Source organism: Galleria mellonella, unplaced genomic scaffold, assembly GCF_026898425.1.
Source record: "Galleria mellonella isolate WM207_F2 unplaced genomic scaffold, CSIRO_AGI_GalMel_v1 utg310, whole genome shotgun sequence".
NCBI classification, from domain to species: domain Eukaryota; kingdom Metazoa; phylum Arthropoda; class Insecta; order Lepidoptera; family Pyralidae; genus Galleria; species Galleria mellonella.
In genome coordinates this window covers 1,332,484-1,351,906 of record NW_026442071.1, presented here as the reverse complement: position 1 = coordinate 1,351,906, position 19,423 = coordinate 1,332,484, and the positions used below count along the sequence as shown (strand labels likewise).

The 19,423-nt window shown below is 31.4% G+C and overlaps 1 protein-coding gene across 4 annotated transcripts in view; it reads left to right on the top strand.

Annotated features, from left to right (window-relative positions):
• The first annotated feature begins 454 nt into the window (after window positions 1-454).
• The window catches only part of LOC113523624 (uncharacterized), a 49,180-nt gene continuing 30,211 nt past the window's right edge, over window positions 455-19,423 (top strand). For 2 of the 4 annotated variants that reach the window (XM_031907381.2, XM_052895754.1), the window contains exons 1-2: window positions 13,531-13,601; window positions 15,207-15,429. In XM_031907381.2, coding sequence (XP_031763241.2) covers window positions 13,546-13,601; window positions 15,207-15,429 — 279 coding nt within the window. In that variant the 5' untranslated portion in view covers window positions 13,531-13,545. Of the gene's footprint in view, window positions 819-12,162; window positions 12,180-13,530; window positions 13,602-15,206; window positions 15,430-19,423 lie in introns of those variants that run through there. The other 2 variants (XM_031907380.2, XM_052895755.1) reach the window with 2 other exon arrangements.

Sequence of the window (19,423 nt, the reverse complement as noted above, 5' to 3'; positions counted from 1 at the left end):
ATATATTTACTAAACATTCATATCTACATTAGTTCCTGCGTAAACGGATAGAAAACCATTTAATTAAGTAGTTTCTCTATTGCAGAAAGTGGAAAAGTGGTCATATTTGCGCAGACTAAAAGAAGAAACCGTCACCACAGTTTTATTTGGACACTTTTGAACTTGTTTATTTAATCTTCAGTAAGACTGGTATAGAAAGAAACCAACGAAATTACGGTACGTAAAGGATAGGACAAATTATTTCCTTCATAAATTAAATATGAAAGACTTTTAATTGTAATATTTTTCATACTAAAGTTATACTAGATAAAAGAAGGGTCGATGAACATTGGAATAGGACGTCAGAGATCCGGCATACAGTCGTTATGCCGCGTAACATGAGTTTTGCATTCAATTAAATCGCAACGCACAGGCTTTTTATCATTGTGGATGACGTTGAACTTTCTTCTGCTGCTTTTATTTTATCATTCGTGTCGTGTTTCTGTGCGGAACGCACGCTTGCCACAAGCCGCTGTTTCGACTCAGTAAACACCGCTGTTTTTAGTTTCAACCGGTAATCGCCAGCTCGCATTCTAATGCTTCCACAACACAGGCCAACCGTGAATTTTAGTTTTTAAACCGTAAAATTATCGGTATCAACATAATTTTGTGCATGGTATTTGGTGAAACAGTGAACCAGTGGAACAGAACAAAGATTCCTAAATAGGTATTAAGTGAAATGAGACGTTGATTTACAGCTATATAATGATTCGTTGTTCTGTAGTTAGAAGTGAAATAACAATACGACTGGAATTTTAATTTTGCGGTGAAATGAAAAGGTATGTTTAAACGGATATTCTGTATTAACTGGGTTAACGACTTCTTAGCTATTTGAAATAAATTGAGTTTTGTTTATTGAACTTGTATGCTGACAGTGTTTTTAGATATAGGTTTCCGATATTAATTTCAGATACTGCAATAATCAAGTTAAAATCTATATAATTGTATGTTCTGACTGTTTCATCAAAGCACAACCTACACCACAAAAAAATTTGGAATTTTGAAGGGGTAAAATAAGGGGTGAAGTGTTGTATAAAAACCCGTAATTTTTTAAGTTAGAAGTGTGATATTTTATATACAAGCTTCTGGTTAGAAATAAATCATTATGTATTTCACGGTTTTTAAAAATTTGTCATCTAAGAGGGTTAGATAAAAGTTGGATGTTAATATGGAAAATCCGTCATTTTTTAAGTAAGAAGAATGAATTTTAATAATAAAGCTTTATTTCGTTGTTTTTGGAAACTCAATCTCAAACGGGAGTAATGGGGTGTAAATATTAGTATAAAAATGAAAAGTCTGCTTGAAATTTACTATTTACGTTTCTTTTTTAAATTGTTTTTGGAAATTTCAATCTTTAGACGAGAAAAGGGGTGGCAATGTTTTCGTTTTGAAGGGTCAGCACGTTATATATTCGCTAAAAAAACTACATATACTTCTAGGAACAAATAATGAAATGCAAAATACAAAATGTCTGAATATCATCCGCAAGGGAGGTGCACGATATACGTTTTCGTATAAAACTTCACTGTTTTTATGAATCAGACGTATTTTTTAATGGATTAACAAAGAAGAAATAATGTTAAATATATAAAAATGTACAAAGAAAAAAAAGTCGTAGTATATTTTTTTTGTAACCAGAATTAAATTTCATGTTTTTAACTTTGAAAATCACAGATTTGTATATAAACATTTATTCTTCAGGTACTTATACTTACTAGCGAGCAAAGCCGCAGACATCATCTAGTGTACCTATAATATTGTATCTCTTGTAGGTATCTGTTAATAGAAATTGTAATATTTATTATTACCTATCGTCATTTGTCAAGAGGTCATGCATAACCTGTCTGTCTGTTACAGATTATAAAATGCTGATAAACATGTCACTGTAGGCTAAAATACGAGTAATATCTGTAAATTCTAAAACACCTGTAGATAGTGTCGCTCTTGAATATATAGTAATTTATCTGAGCTCTTGTCAATCCATGTTGTTATATCTCGGTACAAGGGTACCTATCTTCATTAGGATGTAAGTATTGATTTCAAAAAAATTATTACATTTATGAACGAATTGTAACTAGGTACTTTCTTACTTCATAATTGATTCATTACTCACTAGCCGTATCCCACAGCTTCACCTGCGTGAATCACTATATAATGTATTCTATATGCTTAGTTAGGACGTAGCCCGTATATTAAATTTTATTCATATCTATATACAGTAGTTTTTGTATGAAAGAGTAACAAACATATGGATGGGTCATCGTTACTAATTTTCACATTTATAATATTAATAGGATATTTACGATGATCCGCGATGTAAAAAATAAATATTTTCCTGTACAGATGTACAGGTAGATACTACATAGGCATTATATTTTATTATATAAAAATTATATCTACCTAAAGTTTAAAAAGTTTGTATGTAACAAGGTAAACCCCAGTGGTGCAATTTTATCCATCCGTCCGTTCGTTCCTGTCTGAACACTATCTACAACTAATGGATATGAAATTTGGGACAAAATTATATATAAAAAAAACAACAATATGTTATTGGAGTACTTAAAATTTCCAAAATGACCTACTAGTCTAAGTGAGGTATCATATGAAAGGCTTTTATTTGTACATTTTAAAAGAGACTTTTGTTTATTTTTATGCTGCGTAGGTTTTTAGTTATGATCAAAAATGTGAGAAGAAGAAACCATCTTCCTCTTTATTGACTTCTTTCCAAATTTGTGGAGTGAACATTTGAAATAATTACAGCTTATGTAAATATTACAGAAAAAAATGAAACTAAGTCTCAACATCATTTCATTTAAAATAACACCGTTTTTAATAAATTATTAAAAACCTCCAAAAACTAATTTAGGTCTTCATTCTAGTTTTTAATTACAATTATGGCCCAAAATTTTTGGAATATGTAATGTCAATAATAATATGATATACATATTTTCGTATGAGAAATGCAATAAAGAAAATTTTATCTCATATTTATATATTTATGTAAGATGGTGTGTGTGTTCAATTGGCACCTGGCCGGGTTTTTTTAGAACTATTTGTTTAGTACTCATGAAAATATACCTTAATGAAAATAATAAAATTTTATAATTAAGTAATTGTTTTACACTATATGGGGAGATAGGTTCTTTTAGTGAAAGATTTTTACTAACACAGAATAGGTATATACCAACAGGTTTTAATAAGACATTAATAAAATTAATTCAAAATTACATGAACACATGTGTTGGTAGCAGTAGCACAAATAGAATAGGGCATGATGCAATATATTTAAAATAGAAACAAAGGATTTTATAGCTTTTAATATGTATGCCTCTATTTGCTATTACGTATGTACCTACATTATCTTTATATCATTATAATCCTCGTCTGTAAAATGCCAACAGTTATCTCGTTTCATAAACGAGAAACAAGTCGTGCATCCTGTCACACACTTCTACATATTTCTTAGAGTCGAATATTGAACTGTATTTCCGGTTGATAAAGATACGTTTTAATGTTTCTAAAAGAGTCAGTATTTTAACTATAGTAAGATGCTGAGAAGTCGATCTCTGATATAAGAAACATAACACTGCAAAATATTTGTTCTCAAGTTATACCATACCGCAATGAGCGGCGTCAGAAAATATTTATATACTGTGATGTATATAAGTGTATTCATATTTCAGGTGCTACTTTCTAAAAATTATAAAAACTAAGGAATACATTTAACTTTTGCATTGTAAATAATATTTAATTTTCTTTGAAAAACAACTAGCATCATAATGAATAAATGTATATATTATATAAAAACCATATACATGTTTTCACATATAAATGCCTAATTATAGTTTATATGCTCGTAGTTTTGGCAATCTCAGCACAGCCTTCATAATAATTAACAGTAGTAAACTTAGAATGCGATGCATTTTAAATATGAGTATATTACCAATTTTGTAAACATAAGAATACGTATATTCTTATTACAAATAAGATATAGTATTTTACGATATTTTCTATAAAGAAAATATCTAATGTCTAAGTAGACTTATTACAAATAAGATATAGTATTTTACGATATTTTCTATAAAGAAAATGTCTAATGTCTAAGTAGACTTAATAAGCACACATAACGTAATAAGTAGATGTAAGAAGTGTTTTATATCTGCGCCTCCGTATTGAACATTTGTATAGTGATAAAAAGTGTGTTTGTGACAATATAGTCTACTCTTTATTCAAATACAGCAACTCATAAACTTGTAAAGATTTAGAAACATTCAGTTAGAAAATAAACCTCGTCGCTTGTATATGGAAGCGTGTGAACAGAAACTATCAATGTCGTTCCCCAGCTCACTTTCCATCCATTCATGGAATTATCAGCTTTTTTAAATGATTTCTTACGCCCTGGTCTATATTTGTAAGTAACTTTCTATCTTCATATCATATCAGAAGAAAGTCGCTTGTCATTCATCGACGGGGTTGTACCCTTCAAGTAGGTAGGTAGCGGTTTTTATCTACATCGATAAAATTAATATAGATTAATCTTCTCTAATTTGATAATAATATGTACAAACATCCGCTAAATACAATATTATATATATATATATATATATATATATATATATATATATATATATATATATATATATATATATATATATATATATATATATAATATTCTAAATATGTTCAACTAACATTCCTTTGAAATCCGTTGAAATCTTTTATGGCAATTATAAATTTTATCTGTAATGCACCTAATATTTACATTTCATTGAAATAATAACATCATGATTTTATTAAGTATCTATCAATTACTTCTGTAAAGAAAAAATATAATTCCTTCGTTTACTTTTCCTAAAATTATATTTATTTATCTAAGTACATGATATTGTATTACTTATTATGTACTTGTCTATATATGTGCAAACTTACAGCCCATCATCTGTCGTCATATATCTAGTATAATTAGAGATCTAATAAATTCTAATTAGAAATAACAAAACCATTAAGGGTTTTTATTTTCAATATAACATTGTCTAGTCGTCTATTCGTATATTGTTAACTAAAAACAAAGTTGATTCAATTTAAATGTTACTTACGAACTAAGGTAGGCACTAAATTAAATTGTGACTGGTAGTGCTTGTGTGAACACATTATCTTCCTGCCCTAACCCAATTATTTATGAACTGATTTGAAATAAATATACCTACGTAAAATATAGATTAACAGGGGGCCTACTATGAAATGAAATTCCGAAGTTTCGGACTCAATTTCGTGTTTTTGTTCACACCTAAATCGGGCCAGTAAATGGAGCTTAACATTTCGTTCGTCATAAATCCTACCATCAAAGTCCCAAGGAATAATATTTTCATATTTTTTATATTTTTAAACGGTAAGTATTATGTAATTTTAACATTAAATTTGTGTTTCGTTCGGCTCCGAAATTTCGGAAAACATTTCATAGTAGGCCCTCCTGATTTAGTTTTAAGAAGAATTTAACCGGTTATAATTAAAGATTATATCCCACAAAAAAAAACCAACTTCAATTGTGACAAAACCAGTTATTTTTGGTTTAAAAATTAAACTACTGAACCGATTTTGATAAAATTTATATTACGGAACTAATCTGTAAGTATATCCTTTCAGATAAATAAAGAAGTTTCGAAATCGGTTAGAACTGACGAAGTTATGAGGTGACAAATATAAAAAAAAATTGAATTAAGAACCTTCTTACTTTTAAAGTCTGTTGAAGATCAAATTAATCTGGTATCAGTAAAAAACAAAGTTACTTTGCAGGTGTAAATAAGTCCATACACGTAGTAGGTAGACTGGTGTCAGGTTGCGCAAGTTACCACAAGAGGCAGAGCAGTGCGCACTTTGCTTCGAATCTTTCCCATCACCTGTTGTTACAAAAGTCAACAGAGTTTCTATTTTGTTTAAATCCCACCACATCTTGATATTACTCAACGTTTTTAATATTTAAAAATGCAGTTCTTTAAGTGTTATTTTTGATACATTTGTATATTTTTTTCTCTATATAATTATGTACTTATTTCATTTAATAAAAAATATTTATTATAGTAATAATAAATATGATAATTATAGATTTATAGCAAATTAAAAATATATAACTTAATGTTATAGATAGGTATCTATCAAATGTAAGGTTTTGTAGCTGAGTTTGGTAACTATACTGTAGTAACTCGTAGATGCCTAGCACATACGTAGGTTCTGACAGGCATGCGGTATGCGGCCCAGAGGTCGAAGGCGGTTAATTGGCGAGGAGTCGTCGCGACCGGCCGGTTTATCCGCTGGTCACTCTTTTACGACATTCCTATACAGTAACTTAGCTTCGTTTCTCTCTAATAGAAGTTAAAAATTCCTATATGAAAAATAATAGTAAGAAAAGGAGATAGCCAGATTTTACGGGGTATAATTTTACTTTGTGTAAAATGATGTCTCTATTTCATTTTTGATCTGGACAATTTATATTCAATTATCTTTCATGTCTGTAAATTGTCTAGTTACAATTTCATTATATTAGTAAGATGTTTATACTTTTATTTACACTTGTAAATTACTAATTTAATAAATAGTTTTTTTTACATTTGACTTTCTGTATCACAATATGTCAAGTTCAAAGTATTCGTAATGTAACTTGTAACTTGATCCCTCGTACCAACAACAAAGGTTTCCCTTTTTTAGCCGGAAATTAGGAATCCCCTCAAAAATAAGCCACCCCTACCTTAAAAGTTATTGTACATACTGTATCCTAGCAATATTGATTAATTTCACTTTCGAAACAGTTGAATGACAAACAAGAATTACATACAATAAGACGATATATTCTATTATTATTATAAATACGCAAATTTGTGAGGATGTTTATTATTTTTTCTCTCAAAATACCATGTTAATAGATTATATACTAACTTAGAACATAGGATGCTAGGATATACAATAATAATTTTAAATTAACATTTATATACTATTATGTGGGATACAGGTAGTAAATAACAAAATTAATCTGGCTGAGTTTAGATAGGCATTAATAGGATTTCTTATCCAAGGCAACATTCTGGTTTAGAATTGTCCAACTTTTTATAAAATCTTGGAAAGTATTTTGTTTTGTACGTGGTATGTTCGATTTTCTTTTATCGACATCTACTTTCTGTTTTAAACTGTATTCGATATCATCGATTCATATAGAGAGAGCCGTATACAGCCATATAGCCATGTGGTCCCAGCATAGAATAGGTCACCCCTTCTTTTCCCGTGGGTGTCGTAAGAGGCGATAAAATGAACTTAATTTTCGAGGGATGGACAGCAGTGCCCTTCTTAAAATATCACCAAAGCCTTACTGCCGTTGCCAACCCGTCTGTCAAGCGTAGCAACTGCTGGCGAAACTCTCCCAGTAGAAGGAGGCCTATGTTCAGTAGTGGATAGTTAACGGCTGATATGATGATGATAATGGTGGTGATAAAAGGAAGAGTTCCCTACACTTTGTCATCATATTTGGCGACCAACTTCTTTATTAATTTAACAATGTACATTTTGTTATAGATATTCAATACTTTAAGGAAATGGCTTATTAGGCCGTGCCAAGTTTTTGTATTCTGAAACGACTTTGTGAGTCGGTTATTATTATAGATATTGAAAAAGTTATAATGTATTACCTATGTAAGGACGAATAGATATGACATAAATATATCTAACCCTTCTATTGTTATTTGGTTATGGGACTTAAATATTTTGGTTGCATGAACTGCGTAAACTTAGATTAGAATCTTTAAATGAATGTCTGCTAGCAAACGTCAAAAAGTATAAACCAAGTTCTTCAGCTAGTAAAACAGGTTTTTAAATTTCTTCCACATTGTTAACCTTTAGGGTTAAAGCTATTCTGTAAAAGAATATGTTTTAGTAATTTTTGTTCGTGATTTGTACGAGGTCATTACTCTCAACTAGACTGTCAGAAAAACGAGGAACGGTTGTGGAGTGCGGCGGCGGGGGATTCACGGTCGAGCGCCCTCGCCACCTGCGGCGCCCGGGTGCCCGCATTGTCTCCTGTGCTGTGTTAATGCTGCCGCGTTTGATTACTGTATCAACAGCTCTTTTGTATAGACATCGTCTTCTTTAGACCAGCATCACAGGCTGATGTAAAGTAGACAAAGTAAAAACATGACAGGCCCTTATAAAAGCAACAGAAGCTAAAACAATATTTCTTGTTTGTAAGTCTGTCTGTTTATATATTTGTTTTGGCATCACTCAAATACTACTAAGTACATTAAATTAAATGAGATTTTGCAAAATGGTTTTGAAATATGATTACCTGCTTCCAAGATCCACGCGTATGAAGTTGTGAGCTAAAGCTAGTTTATTATTATAATTAGAGATACAGTTTTTAAGACTAGATATGATTTAACACAAACACATATACTCGTAATATACAGCTAAAGTGCTACATGTTTCTAGAATGTTTTTTGTGGTTATCCAAAAGAAAAGTTTGACAGTATTTATATGACGATGAAATGGGTCGTCAGGTCTTCGTAAGCTACCTCAGTTATTTATGTTGAGTGCATTTCTAATAAGGAAACTTTCCTCAACTTTTTATTTTGAGAAATATGGGGAACCATAGAATAATTATTTAATGGCTACTAGCATTTTCTATTTCTATTTATTGCATATTATTAATATTAGGTTAGGTTATTGTATTAATATATTATATAGTTACAATGCCAGTAAATAATATTTATGAAACTAGACGTTAGGTAAGTGGATGTTAGCTGTTTTTATGTTCCAATTAACACTTTATCTATACATATTTACTCAAAATCCCAAACCAATGGAGGTTTTTTAATAAAAGATAACGGAATAGTAACTCTGCCTACGCTATCGATATACACTGGCGTGGTACTAGTGAAGGATGACAGGTGAGCATGGGAGCAGGTCAGTTGGCCCATCGTGACGAATTGAACAATAATTAACCACAAAGGTTTCTAGGGAGAACCGCGTGGAGGTCGACCTAATAGGCTATTTTACTTAACAGAGTTACTTACCTATTACAATGCTCAATAAATCTTAGACTATAATTAGAAAGAAAATTCATGTCAATATGACAAGGTGGAAGTTGGAACTAAACTGAATGGTTTAACGAGGTTATTTCTTTTATAAGTTAGTATTGTATATTTGACAGATTGAGCTATTCTGCCTTGACTCTATCGAAGTGATTCCGATATGAGTCTGAAAAATAGACATCAGGTAGTGCTAGAGCCTTACTGTATATATAAATACCTGCATTCGCTTACGTAGGATTGTTTATTGACTATAGCGACGCGTTATAATAATAACATTTTATCTAAGTACTTTTGTATTAAGTCAAAACCATTTAGTTTACGTTTTAAACGTCTTTCACACTTTGTCACAAAATTAACACTGTGAGCTAATAATAAGCTTTCATTGACCAAATTCACAGATAATATAACATTATACTAGTGCCAAAACTGATATTCTAAGTAAAGCCAAGTAAAGCATTTATAATCAGCGAGCTTGTATTTAATACATAGTTAGTTGTAGAATGCCTAAGAAATTCTTTGAATATTTGGTATATTATGATTATATATTTATTGCAACCACGTGTCCAATATGTCATACACTTTGATGCAAAAATGCAGAGGATGTAATTTCAAAGTACGGGTAATAATGACAATTTGTTTTAAACCGACTTCGAAAAAGTAAGATTATTTTAATTGCGCTATACCTACGCAAGCGTATTTAATATAATAGAAGTCATACATTTCAACTAGTAAAATGTGAAACGTACATACTTATATTTTGTAATTATAGTAAATTATGTATGTCATAATGTATGTTAATTACACCATTTACCTTGTGTTGAGCGGATGCTGTGAGAGTAAGGTGGTTGTTGAGAGGGCGCTGTAATAAAGTAAATACGAGTATGTGGCAATTAGGTATATATTTCCTGTCACTGGTACTAATTGATGTATATTTTAAAGAAAGACAAATTCTGTTTATTGCATGTTTTAATAACATGAAGGGGGTAAAATATGTAAGAATTATGACGTATTGAGACCAGAGAGTACTTTTTGTACTGAAATAGAACAGCCTTTTTCAGTAAGAAACGGTCCTTTATATTGTTAAAGTACTTACCTATTTGACTGTAGGTACTTTATAAAGAATATTTTATTAAGAAACTATAAATCTGGCCCGACTTCGCACGTGTAGATATTTTTTTCATATATAATATACAGCTTATGTTACTCGCTGATGATACAACTTTCTATGGATGAAAGAATTAAAAAAATCGGTTTAGTAGTTTTTGAGTTTATCCATTACAAACAAACGATCAAATCTTTCCTCTTTATAATATTAGTATAGACAATAGTATATCAATTAAGTAAAGTAAATCAAGTAAGTAAAATTAGTATCAATAAATTAAAGGAATCATGTAAAGTTGAATTCATGCAGTGGCGATAGAGTGATTATTTAGTGACAAGTTGAGATAATCAAATTATTCGCATACATTCATAGTTACGATTGTGGCAGCCAAGTTCCGTATTTGTATGTTACGTATAAATATTTTGTGGTAGATGTGTACGCCTTTGAACGACTCTATAATAACTTTCACTTTCATAATTCCGCTATATTGTTGATACATAATACATACATTTACTCGATGGACCTATTTTAATTAGGTATCTACACAACGGTAAACAAGATCTGTTGAACGAAGTGTAAAAAATAAATTTTAAAGGAAATATTTAGGGTTACTATCATATTAGCTCTAGACATCATTTAACTTCTAAATACTTCTTTCTCCTCCGATTGTACAAAGTCCAAAGACACATTCATGGTTTACCTATTGTTCCCACCTTTGGACTGTAGCGCGCTAATATCAGGTTTTGGGGGGAAGGGATTGTTAGTAATGTGGACTTTCAGTTCCATTGCTAGCAATATAGGGTATTGTTTTATAATATATTGACCTACATATGGTGCACCCTGGAAACCAACGTGTTAAAATCCTATCTGCCTTTTCTTTCTCACCTATCAACCCCAACTTGTGCTCCACCAGCGTGTACCGTTAGCGTAGGCGGACTTATCATTCCATTATCATCCATTAAAATAATATCAGCTTCTCTTTCTTGACTTTTTATAACGACGTGCAGTTCGTATTGGACATGATACCGTAATATCGGTTAAGCGATATCGAAATCGGTCTAAATTCACTGGACTTTGGGAGAGATACCGCTCGTATTTTAGCTTTGTATTGTCTATACAATAGAATGCGTCCTGAAATTTGATGACATTTTCATTTTATCATCACACTTCACACTAAAGAATTAGAATTTTTCCACATTTTTTAGCTTCTTTCATAGGAATTGAATATGCTGTGGAAAACAAACAGTCATATATATATATATATATCCGACATGCAGATGACTAAAGAAGATTCGGCCGCTTTAATATTACTGGGAAGCGATAAATTTAAAAGAGGTTGAATCTGAATTACGGCTGAAATGACTTGGAACTTACTACACTAAATGGGTATATATTTTCTTCCATAAAACTCTATGTTTCTAAGAATGGTAATAAGAAAAAAAGAAATCGTTATTATTACCCTAGAAACAACCTCTCTTGTGTAAGTGTTTACGTACGACGTACGTGTATTTCCCCTAACGTAGATCGTTAACTCGTTTGCCTTATAATATTGATTAGTAATGTCATTATTCTTATTTTAATGCATAAAAAAGCACTTATAGTCACCTTTAATTCTAAGAGGATTACACGAGAATAACAAGAGAGTACACCTTATTGAATGCAAAAAGAATTATAATATCGCTTCAAAATTCGCAAAGATAAATATGCAATATTTATCTTTGCAAATTCTATAGTTATGTGTTACACTCTTTGTACTTTGAATATCTGGCTTCAACGATGTAAGAGTGTCAAAGACTTCAATAATATAAGGTTTAGCTGTTGTAGTTGCGAAGCTGCGCAGGCGCACAGGGGTCGTTGCACCATCGGCTCGAGGAGGCTGCACTCTAGCCCTCGTCCCTCGGCCCGCCGCCACCTTAACGACCTCGTATCTTTTGCATTGCGAAGAAATTAAACCGCACAGCATACAAGTAAATAAACATGTCTGATGACCGTGTTCATTTGACGATGCGGTTTATAGATTTATGCTCTAACGTGTAATTTAATTAACAACAAGATTGTAGATATAAAAACCAATTAAATGCGGGTTGGAGTCACGTATCATATTCTGTTTTAGATATTATATATATTTACATATGTTGTATTATATTTTATCGAAATTTATAAATTCTATTTCAAAAGTAAATTTAATAAATATACATTAATAAAATCTTTTTTCTTATTAATTTTATCACTTAACAAACTTAAAAATAAGTTTGTTTCTTTGTTACCTATTTGACATGGTCATGTAATTTGGTAAACGCACAACACTTAGATAAAATAAAGATACAGGCATTTTTGTTTTATCTTTCGTCTTCTTATTACGTTTTTACATATTTATAGGTAGACGTAGGAAAGCAAGGCCTGCAACTGTTCTAAGATTCAATTCGATAATGTTAGTTCTTGCTGAGAAAAATATCCCGAATATTATAAAAGCATGAACAGAAAAGTACCACTATGCACAAGTATCTGTTTTGCAATTACAAAATGAAGGTTGTTGCTCATAAGAACTACTATAAATCAAATATTTTGGGATTGTTATAAATCGTTTTTAAAAACTCTAAAAACGACTTTGAACCTATCAGTTACAGAAAGAGATATACTATAATATAGAACCTCTCTTTCTGTAACTAACGTATCTTAACAATTCTATAGTAACTATTATTCAATAAAAACTATACTACTACTATGTACGGAATTAATTTTAATTACATGTACGAGGACAAACAGATAAATTTGATTCTAAATTTAAATACATTTTAGAATACGAAATCAATGTACATTTTGTTTCGCAAAAAGTTATTATTATAATTTTGAAAAAAATGGAACCAATATTAAAGTAAATTCTTTTGATTGCAGAAAAAGAACTATACTAAAATCGGTGCGAAACTGTTCAAAATATTGCATAATACATACATAATAATATATCATGAAATTTGATGAATTGGATTGGAAGTCTCCTTCAGGAAATTGCTTATAAAGTAGGTTGAATATGATTAATAAAATAATTTCATAATAATAAAATCGCTACAGATGTAAATGGAAATTTATTGGTGACAACTGGTGATAAACATCTGCATATTGTATAGTGACAAATCCGACGAATAAATCTACAGTTGTCAAATAGTGGTTAAACCATAGACTTAGTATAACATATTTATCTAGTACAACAACACTCGTAAATTTAAATCAATACAATTTTTAAAGCATTCTTAAAAGATAATCTAAGTATTTGCGTTTGTAGTTTGTAACAACCATCATGTGACCTTAGTTGAGCTGACACGATTTGATGTGTTAATGTCAAGGGGAATTCTTGCAGAGATCGTTTGTTATTGTCGCACCTTACCTGAATTGTGAGTTGAATAAAACATTATCATGCTACTACTTGAATTTAAAATATGCCTTACTAGCTTTTACTCGCAACTTGGCCCGCATGACCGATATATATTCACTGACTGGAATGAAAGTAGCCTTAAAAAGTAATGTCCTTCTTCAACATTATTGATAATGTCATAGTTTAAAACAAATTCTACTTTTAAGGGAGTCAGATGAGATATAATCTGATTTAGATGAAATTTCTATGTAAATCTGTTATTTTTTAAACAAAATACGCGTACCTAGATTTATAAAAATTTACCACAGAATTTATCCACTGAGTAGAGAATGAAACTTCGCATAGAAATCTGAAATTACGAGTCTTTATTTTTAATTTAGAAAGGATGAATCATACATGAAAATGTCGCGGGCAACAGCTGTAATTTATAAGGTTGAAACAGAAAAATAATTCCCGCGAGAAACTGAATACCACATGTGAGTGAAACCATAGGCTAAAACTAGGCATAAATATTTAAAGTTGTTGTTTGGGCTAACAATAAAAAGGAACAAAATAACAAGATGCTGGCCGTTGCTGTTATGTTTTACTTCTATCTGAATGTACTGACCGAATTTCTGCAATATATTTAAGGTCATTGCTCCATATAGATTTACCTCACACTGCCTTTACTTACTTGTATAAATTTTCTATTCTTCGAGTTATTTGGCTTCCCAACTTCAAGTTGCGTATCCTTCACGTTTACTCTGATTTCCTTATGAATATTCTCATCCAGATTATATTACGCAATAAAGTCCAAGCTTCTATAAGTTATGACTTTTGTCTTTAATCTTAGATAATTGCATCCAGCATGTGTAAATGCAAACAACAAAAATTGCTTAATTTAGTTATATGAGATTATGCACCTTATGCAACTAAGTGAGTACTAACAAGAGATTTTTTCAAAGTTCCCGCGGGAATAATATATATTTGTTATATGTATATATACCACCTACTAGATGGAGTGACGACCTGAAATGCATTGCAGGAAGTCAGTGGATGCAGGTGACTTGGGATCGTTCTTTGTGGTAATCTATGGGGGAGGCTTATGTCCGGCAGTGGGCGAATAATGGCTGAAATGATGATGTGTATATAACAGCTGTGAGCTATTAACCTAAATGAATAAATTTTCGTGTGTTTTTAAATAATATTGAATTGAATTAATTATATGAGCTGTTAATATAAATTAATATTTTTTTTTAAATAATATTGTCATTATTTTAACGCTTATTGCCTTTCTCTTCAAAGAGTGTATCTTGCATAATGTTATAAAAAAACAAAGTGATAAATGATACTGTTAACTTTATATAAAGCACTTAATAGGTATGATGATTATATTAGGATTAAAAATATTAGTAACGGATAGCTTACGTGTATTTAAAAACATTTTCTTAATATAATGTCTACTACATATTATACATATATACGAAACCTTTAAAAATATAAAGTTAAAAATGTTATTATAAAAAACTTTACGTAAAGTATTAAATAGGTATTACATATATTTACACTGTGATTTAAAAATATCAATAATAATTAATATTCAGTAGGTTGCAATTATTTTATTTTGATCGTAATTTTATTTCAGCGTTGCGATGTACGCAACGTCGACGGCGTCTACGACGTCGGGCTCTGGGCGCGCCGCATGCGTGCCGGCAGCAGAGCGTCGCGTACGTGTTGTGCGGTTATTGCGCCCGCGCAGAGCTGCACCGGCCTTTGGCTTCTCGCTGCGAGGAGGAAGAGAATACGCCACGGGTTTCTTCGTTTCGAAAATTGAATTCAATTCAGAAGCACATTTACAAGGATTGAAGGTTCGTTATTAATATTTTATTTTTTTAATCAAGATACTTAGTTACATACGAGGTCTGTCCGGAAAGTTCGTATAAAAGTGTTCTGGAATGCGAGAAAGAGGAGTGGGGAGGCCAGGTAAGCGCAGGACCCCTTCCTTATGTCCCTAACAATGCTTCAGTTTTGGTCTGACCGCCGTGCGGTGCGAACTGGCTTGTCACGCCATCTGTGAAGTTACCTCTTAACGAAACCCCGTCGGCATGGAGCCCGCTTCCGTTGAAGAGCAGCGCGTCGTAATCAAGTTTCTCTCGAAACTCAGCAAGAATGGCCGTGAAATTTTTGCCGATCTAATTCGATAAGACATCCGGGGAACCACGAACAAAAAAATCAAGAAAATCCCGCTCAAATGTCAAGACAATGTTGATTGTTTTTTTCGATGTTCGGGGATTGTCCATCAAGAATTCGTCCCTCCAGGCCAGACAGTTGATGGAAAATTCTACGTCGATGTGCTCAGACGCCTCAAAGCTCGTGTGGCACGAGTTCGTCCAGAATTGGCGCGAGAGGGGCGTTGGATTCTTCACCACGACAATGCCCCTGCCCACACCTCTCTTGTTGTCCGTGAGTTTTTGAGTAAAAATTCCATTACGGTGACCGAACACCCCCCCTATTCGCCGGATTTGGCCCCGTGTGACTTCTTCTTGTTCCCAAAAACCAAATTGGTACTTCGGGGGCGGCATTTGGGGGACATAAATGAGATAAAAAAAGCTACGACGGGGCAGCTGAGAAACCTACAACCAGAGGACTTTCAAGGAGCCTTCTCACAGTGGAAACGGCGTTGGCACAAGTGCATTATGTCACAGGGGGAGTACTTTGAAGGGGATAAAATTGATTTACCTGAATAATTGTAAAATAAAATTTTTAAAAAACTTTTATACGTACTTTCCGGACAAACCTCGTATATTACATTTACTACCTAGTAACTATATAATAATTATACTAGGTAAATAATTATCTGTAAGTACTATTTATTGATTGAACCATACCTACAAAACTGATTATGATATATTCAGGATAAACAGCGCATATATAATTACCAAATTATACAAACAGATGGAAACACATGTAATATGGACAATGCAATAACAAAAGAAATATACATAATTTAAAACTAATAACTAATAGAAAATCAAATCTCATATTTAATAGTTCACCACTGTTTAAATATTATGGATTGTAGTGGAACGAAGGACCAGTAACATATTTTATTAGAATTATTTAGATAGATTAGAGATTCAATCTAATTATATCTATAAAGAGATATTATATTGATATATACATCAAGTTAATCTAAATTCCAGGGGGGTATTTTGTATAAAGATTTCGTTATTTCACACGCATCGTATTCATTAAAATAGATTTTCTTAAAATTTCTATTGGAACAGCAGATAATTGCTCTTTGCATACAAAACAGAGAGAAACAATAAGTACTTAATGGATATTACAAAACCTTTTGAAATCTTTAATCAATAATACCAGTTAGATTTAGTCTCACTGACTAAAATGGAGTTCAACGCCTTACAAACATCACAGAAAATAATTATTTTATTTATGCTAAAAAAGAATTTAAATACGGAATTCAATTGGAGGATATACAATTTCATATATGCTTAGTTTTAGAGCATTCATGTTTAAAGTCTGGCAGCATCTATACTCCAAAACAATAAATGACTTTCACTGTTTCTCAATGAACTTCTGAAAGTAATATACATATTCAATACTCGTATTTACCTGATTAGAACTTTGTAGTGGTAGAGTTGCGTTATTAACATTTTTACTTAGTAAATATAAGATCAATTTTAAATAGTTATTTGAAATATCCGGAACTGATTTTTTAAATTACGTGATAATACATATATTGTCACTCATAAATATACATTATAAAACGCAATTGATTTTTTGTAAGTGAAGCTTATTCGCTTTATCTTGTTAGCAGTATATATAGTATATTTATTGACTAAAAATAAAGCTATAGAAAAGATAACTGAAATTCGAATAACTCTAATAAAAACTTTTTCCAGCTTTTATTTATCACAGTTATTAATTTTGATTAAAAAGGATTAATATCGTTTCATAATTTCTTTTTAATTACCAAAAATGTAATTAGATAAATAATTAAATAAAGTATTTTATTATAATTTCGGTCTTATTAAGTCATTGGGTACTTTGAGGATTGTTCGAGTACAGTAGCTATGTATACTTATTTAGTTACGAAATACGAAATCTGAGACAATGACTGCTGAGACATTCATCGTTTATGTGCACAGCTAAAAAACATGTCTGCTTAATATTGTTGTATGAATTGTTCTTTTTACACTCTCATTGGATAAGTAGCATTATTTCATTGTTTTGTTTATTTTTGTGTCATTACACATACCAAAGTCCTTTTTGTCAGTAGAAGGAAGCTGTTGTTCGCATAGGTATCTTTATAATTAACATTACGTTGCGTCTTTTCTCACATCGACAACTTACCTGGTAATTGGGCGCGCGCGAACAATTTATTTCTATGTTTTTTTCTCAAGTAACAATTAACTTACTGGCCTGCTTGTTGCTTCAATACAATCGTCTAAGTACATCCGAGACTGCAGATTGTCGCAAGATGTGTTAAGCGACTTACGTAACTGTATGGTTTCCTTTGCTTTAATTTCAATCTTATCCAAGTACCGCTGATGTCGATCACATTATTGCTTAAATCATCTAGGTCAAATACTTTTATTACCTGTTACGTGCTATTAGTTACGAATTATCAACTCCGCGTAGTTGAATAAGTATCGAAATATTCTAAAATTTGAGAATTATATTACTACAGTTAACTATTTTAATATATCCGTAATACTGCAGTGTAGAATATTCATCTTTTAATAATACTTTACTTTCTTTGTGAAAGAAAGTTCTTATGTTTATACAAAACATTAAAAGTGTAAATATAAATTGTAATATGTATTATGGTGTACTAGTTTAAGCGTGATGTCGGAACAAACATATGTACAGATGGACAAATAAAATTTCTAAAAATTATTTTATTTAGATTTTATTGCTCTTCTTAAATATTTTTTACATACTTATACTTTTATATAGGTTTGTAATATAATTGGACAGTAAGATAGAATCACACGTGGGTACAAGGTGAGTAATGTAATCTTAAAATACAGATTTTCGCACAATTACTTCCTTAACAAAGAAGTTACGAAAATTCTCGTTCATACCTATCCGTCGTTATTTAAACTGTACAATAGAGATTTGAGACTATTGTAGTGAATCTTGGGAAATTTAAAAACTGTAAACTTTAAAACTGTATATAATGTCAACGACTTAGCGGATACAAGCAATTCTTAGAAACATTAACTCACTGAGTCAGCAAAAGTCGTCGAAGCAAGTATGCCAGTTACGGAGACCGGACTTCATTGTTTGTCGTGATTTCGACAGGTGCCAGCGACCATTGATCGGCTTGAACGATAAATCGCAAAAACATAAAAAACTTACTAAGATTTAAAACCGTAACAACAAGTCGGTATTCGTCTTTTCACTATGAGTATATTGTAAATAGATATAGGAAGTGAAATTTTAATCTACAGGTAGGTAACTAGGTGTAGTATCTATATAATTATGAGATAAATTAGTTTTAAATATATGCACTTATATGTTCTAAACGTATAATTATCTTGTATTCCCAAGATATTGCAACAGTACGAGTTTTGTAATTATAAATATAATTACAACAATTTAAGAACATCGTATGTTTACATGCCGAACATTTATATGTCCGCTGCGTGAGTCACAACATCGCTGGCCGATTGATGACTTTCTACAGCTCTCCGCTCACGTGCGTTTGTTTGAGTTATTGCGTCTTGTGTAACATTTGATAAAATAGAAACGTTTTTATGTTTTCCTTTTTTGTTATCGTCGCCTGCTTGGTTGTACGTACTAAACTTATTCACAGTAGCCACATATTCTGCTTTG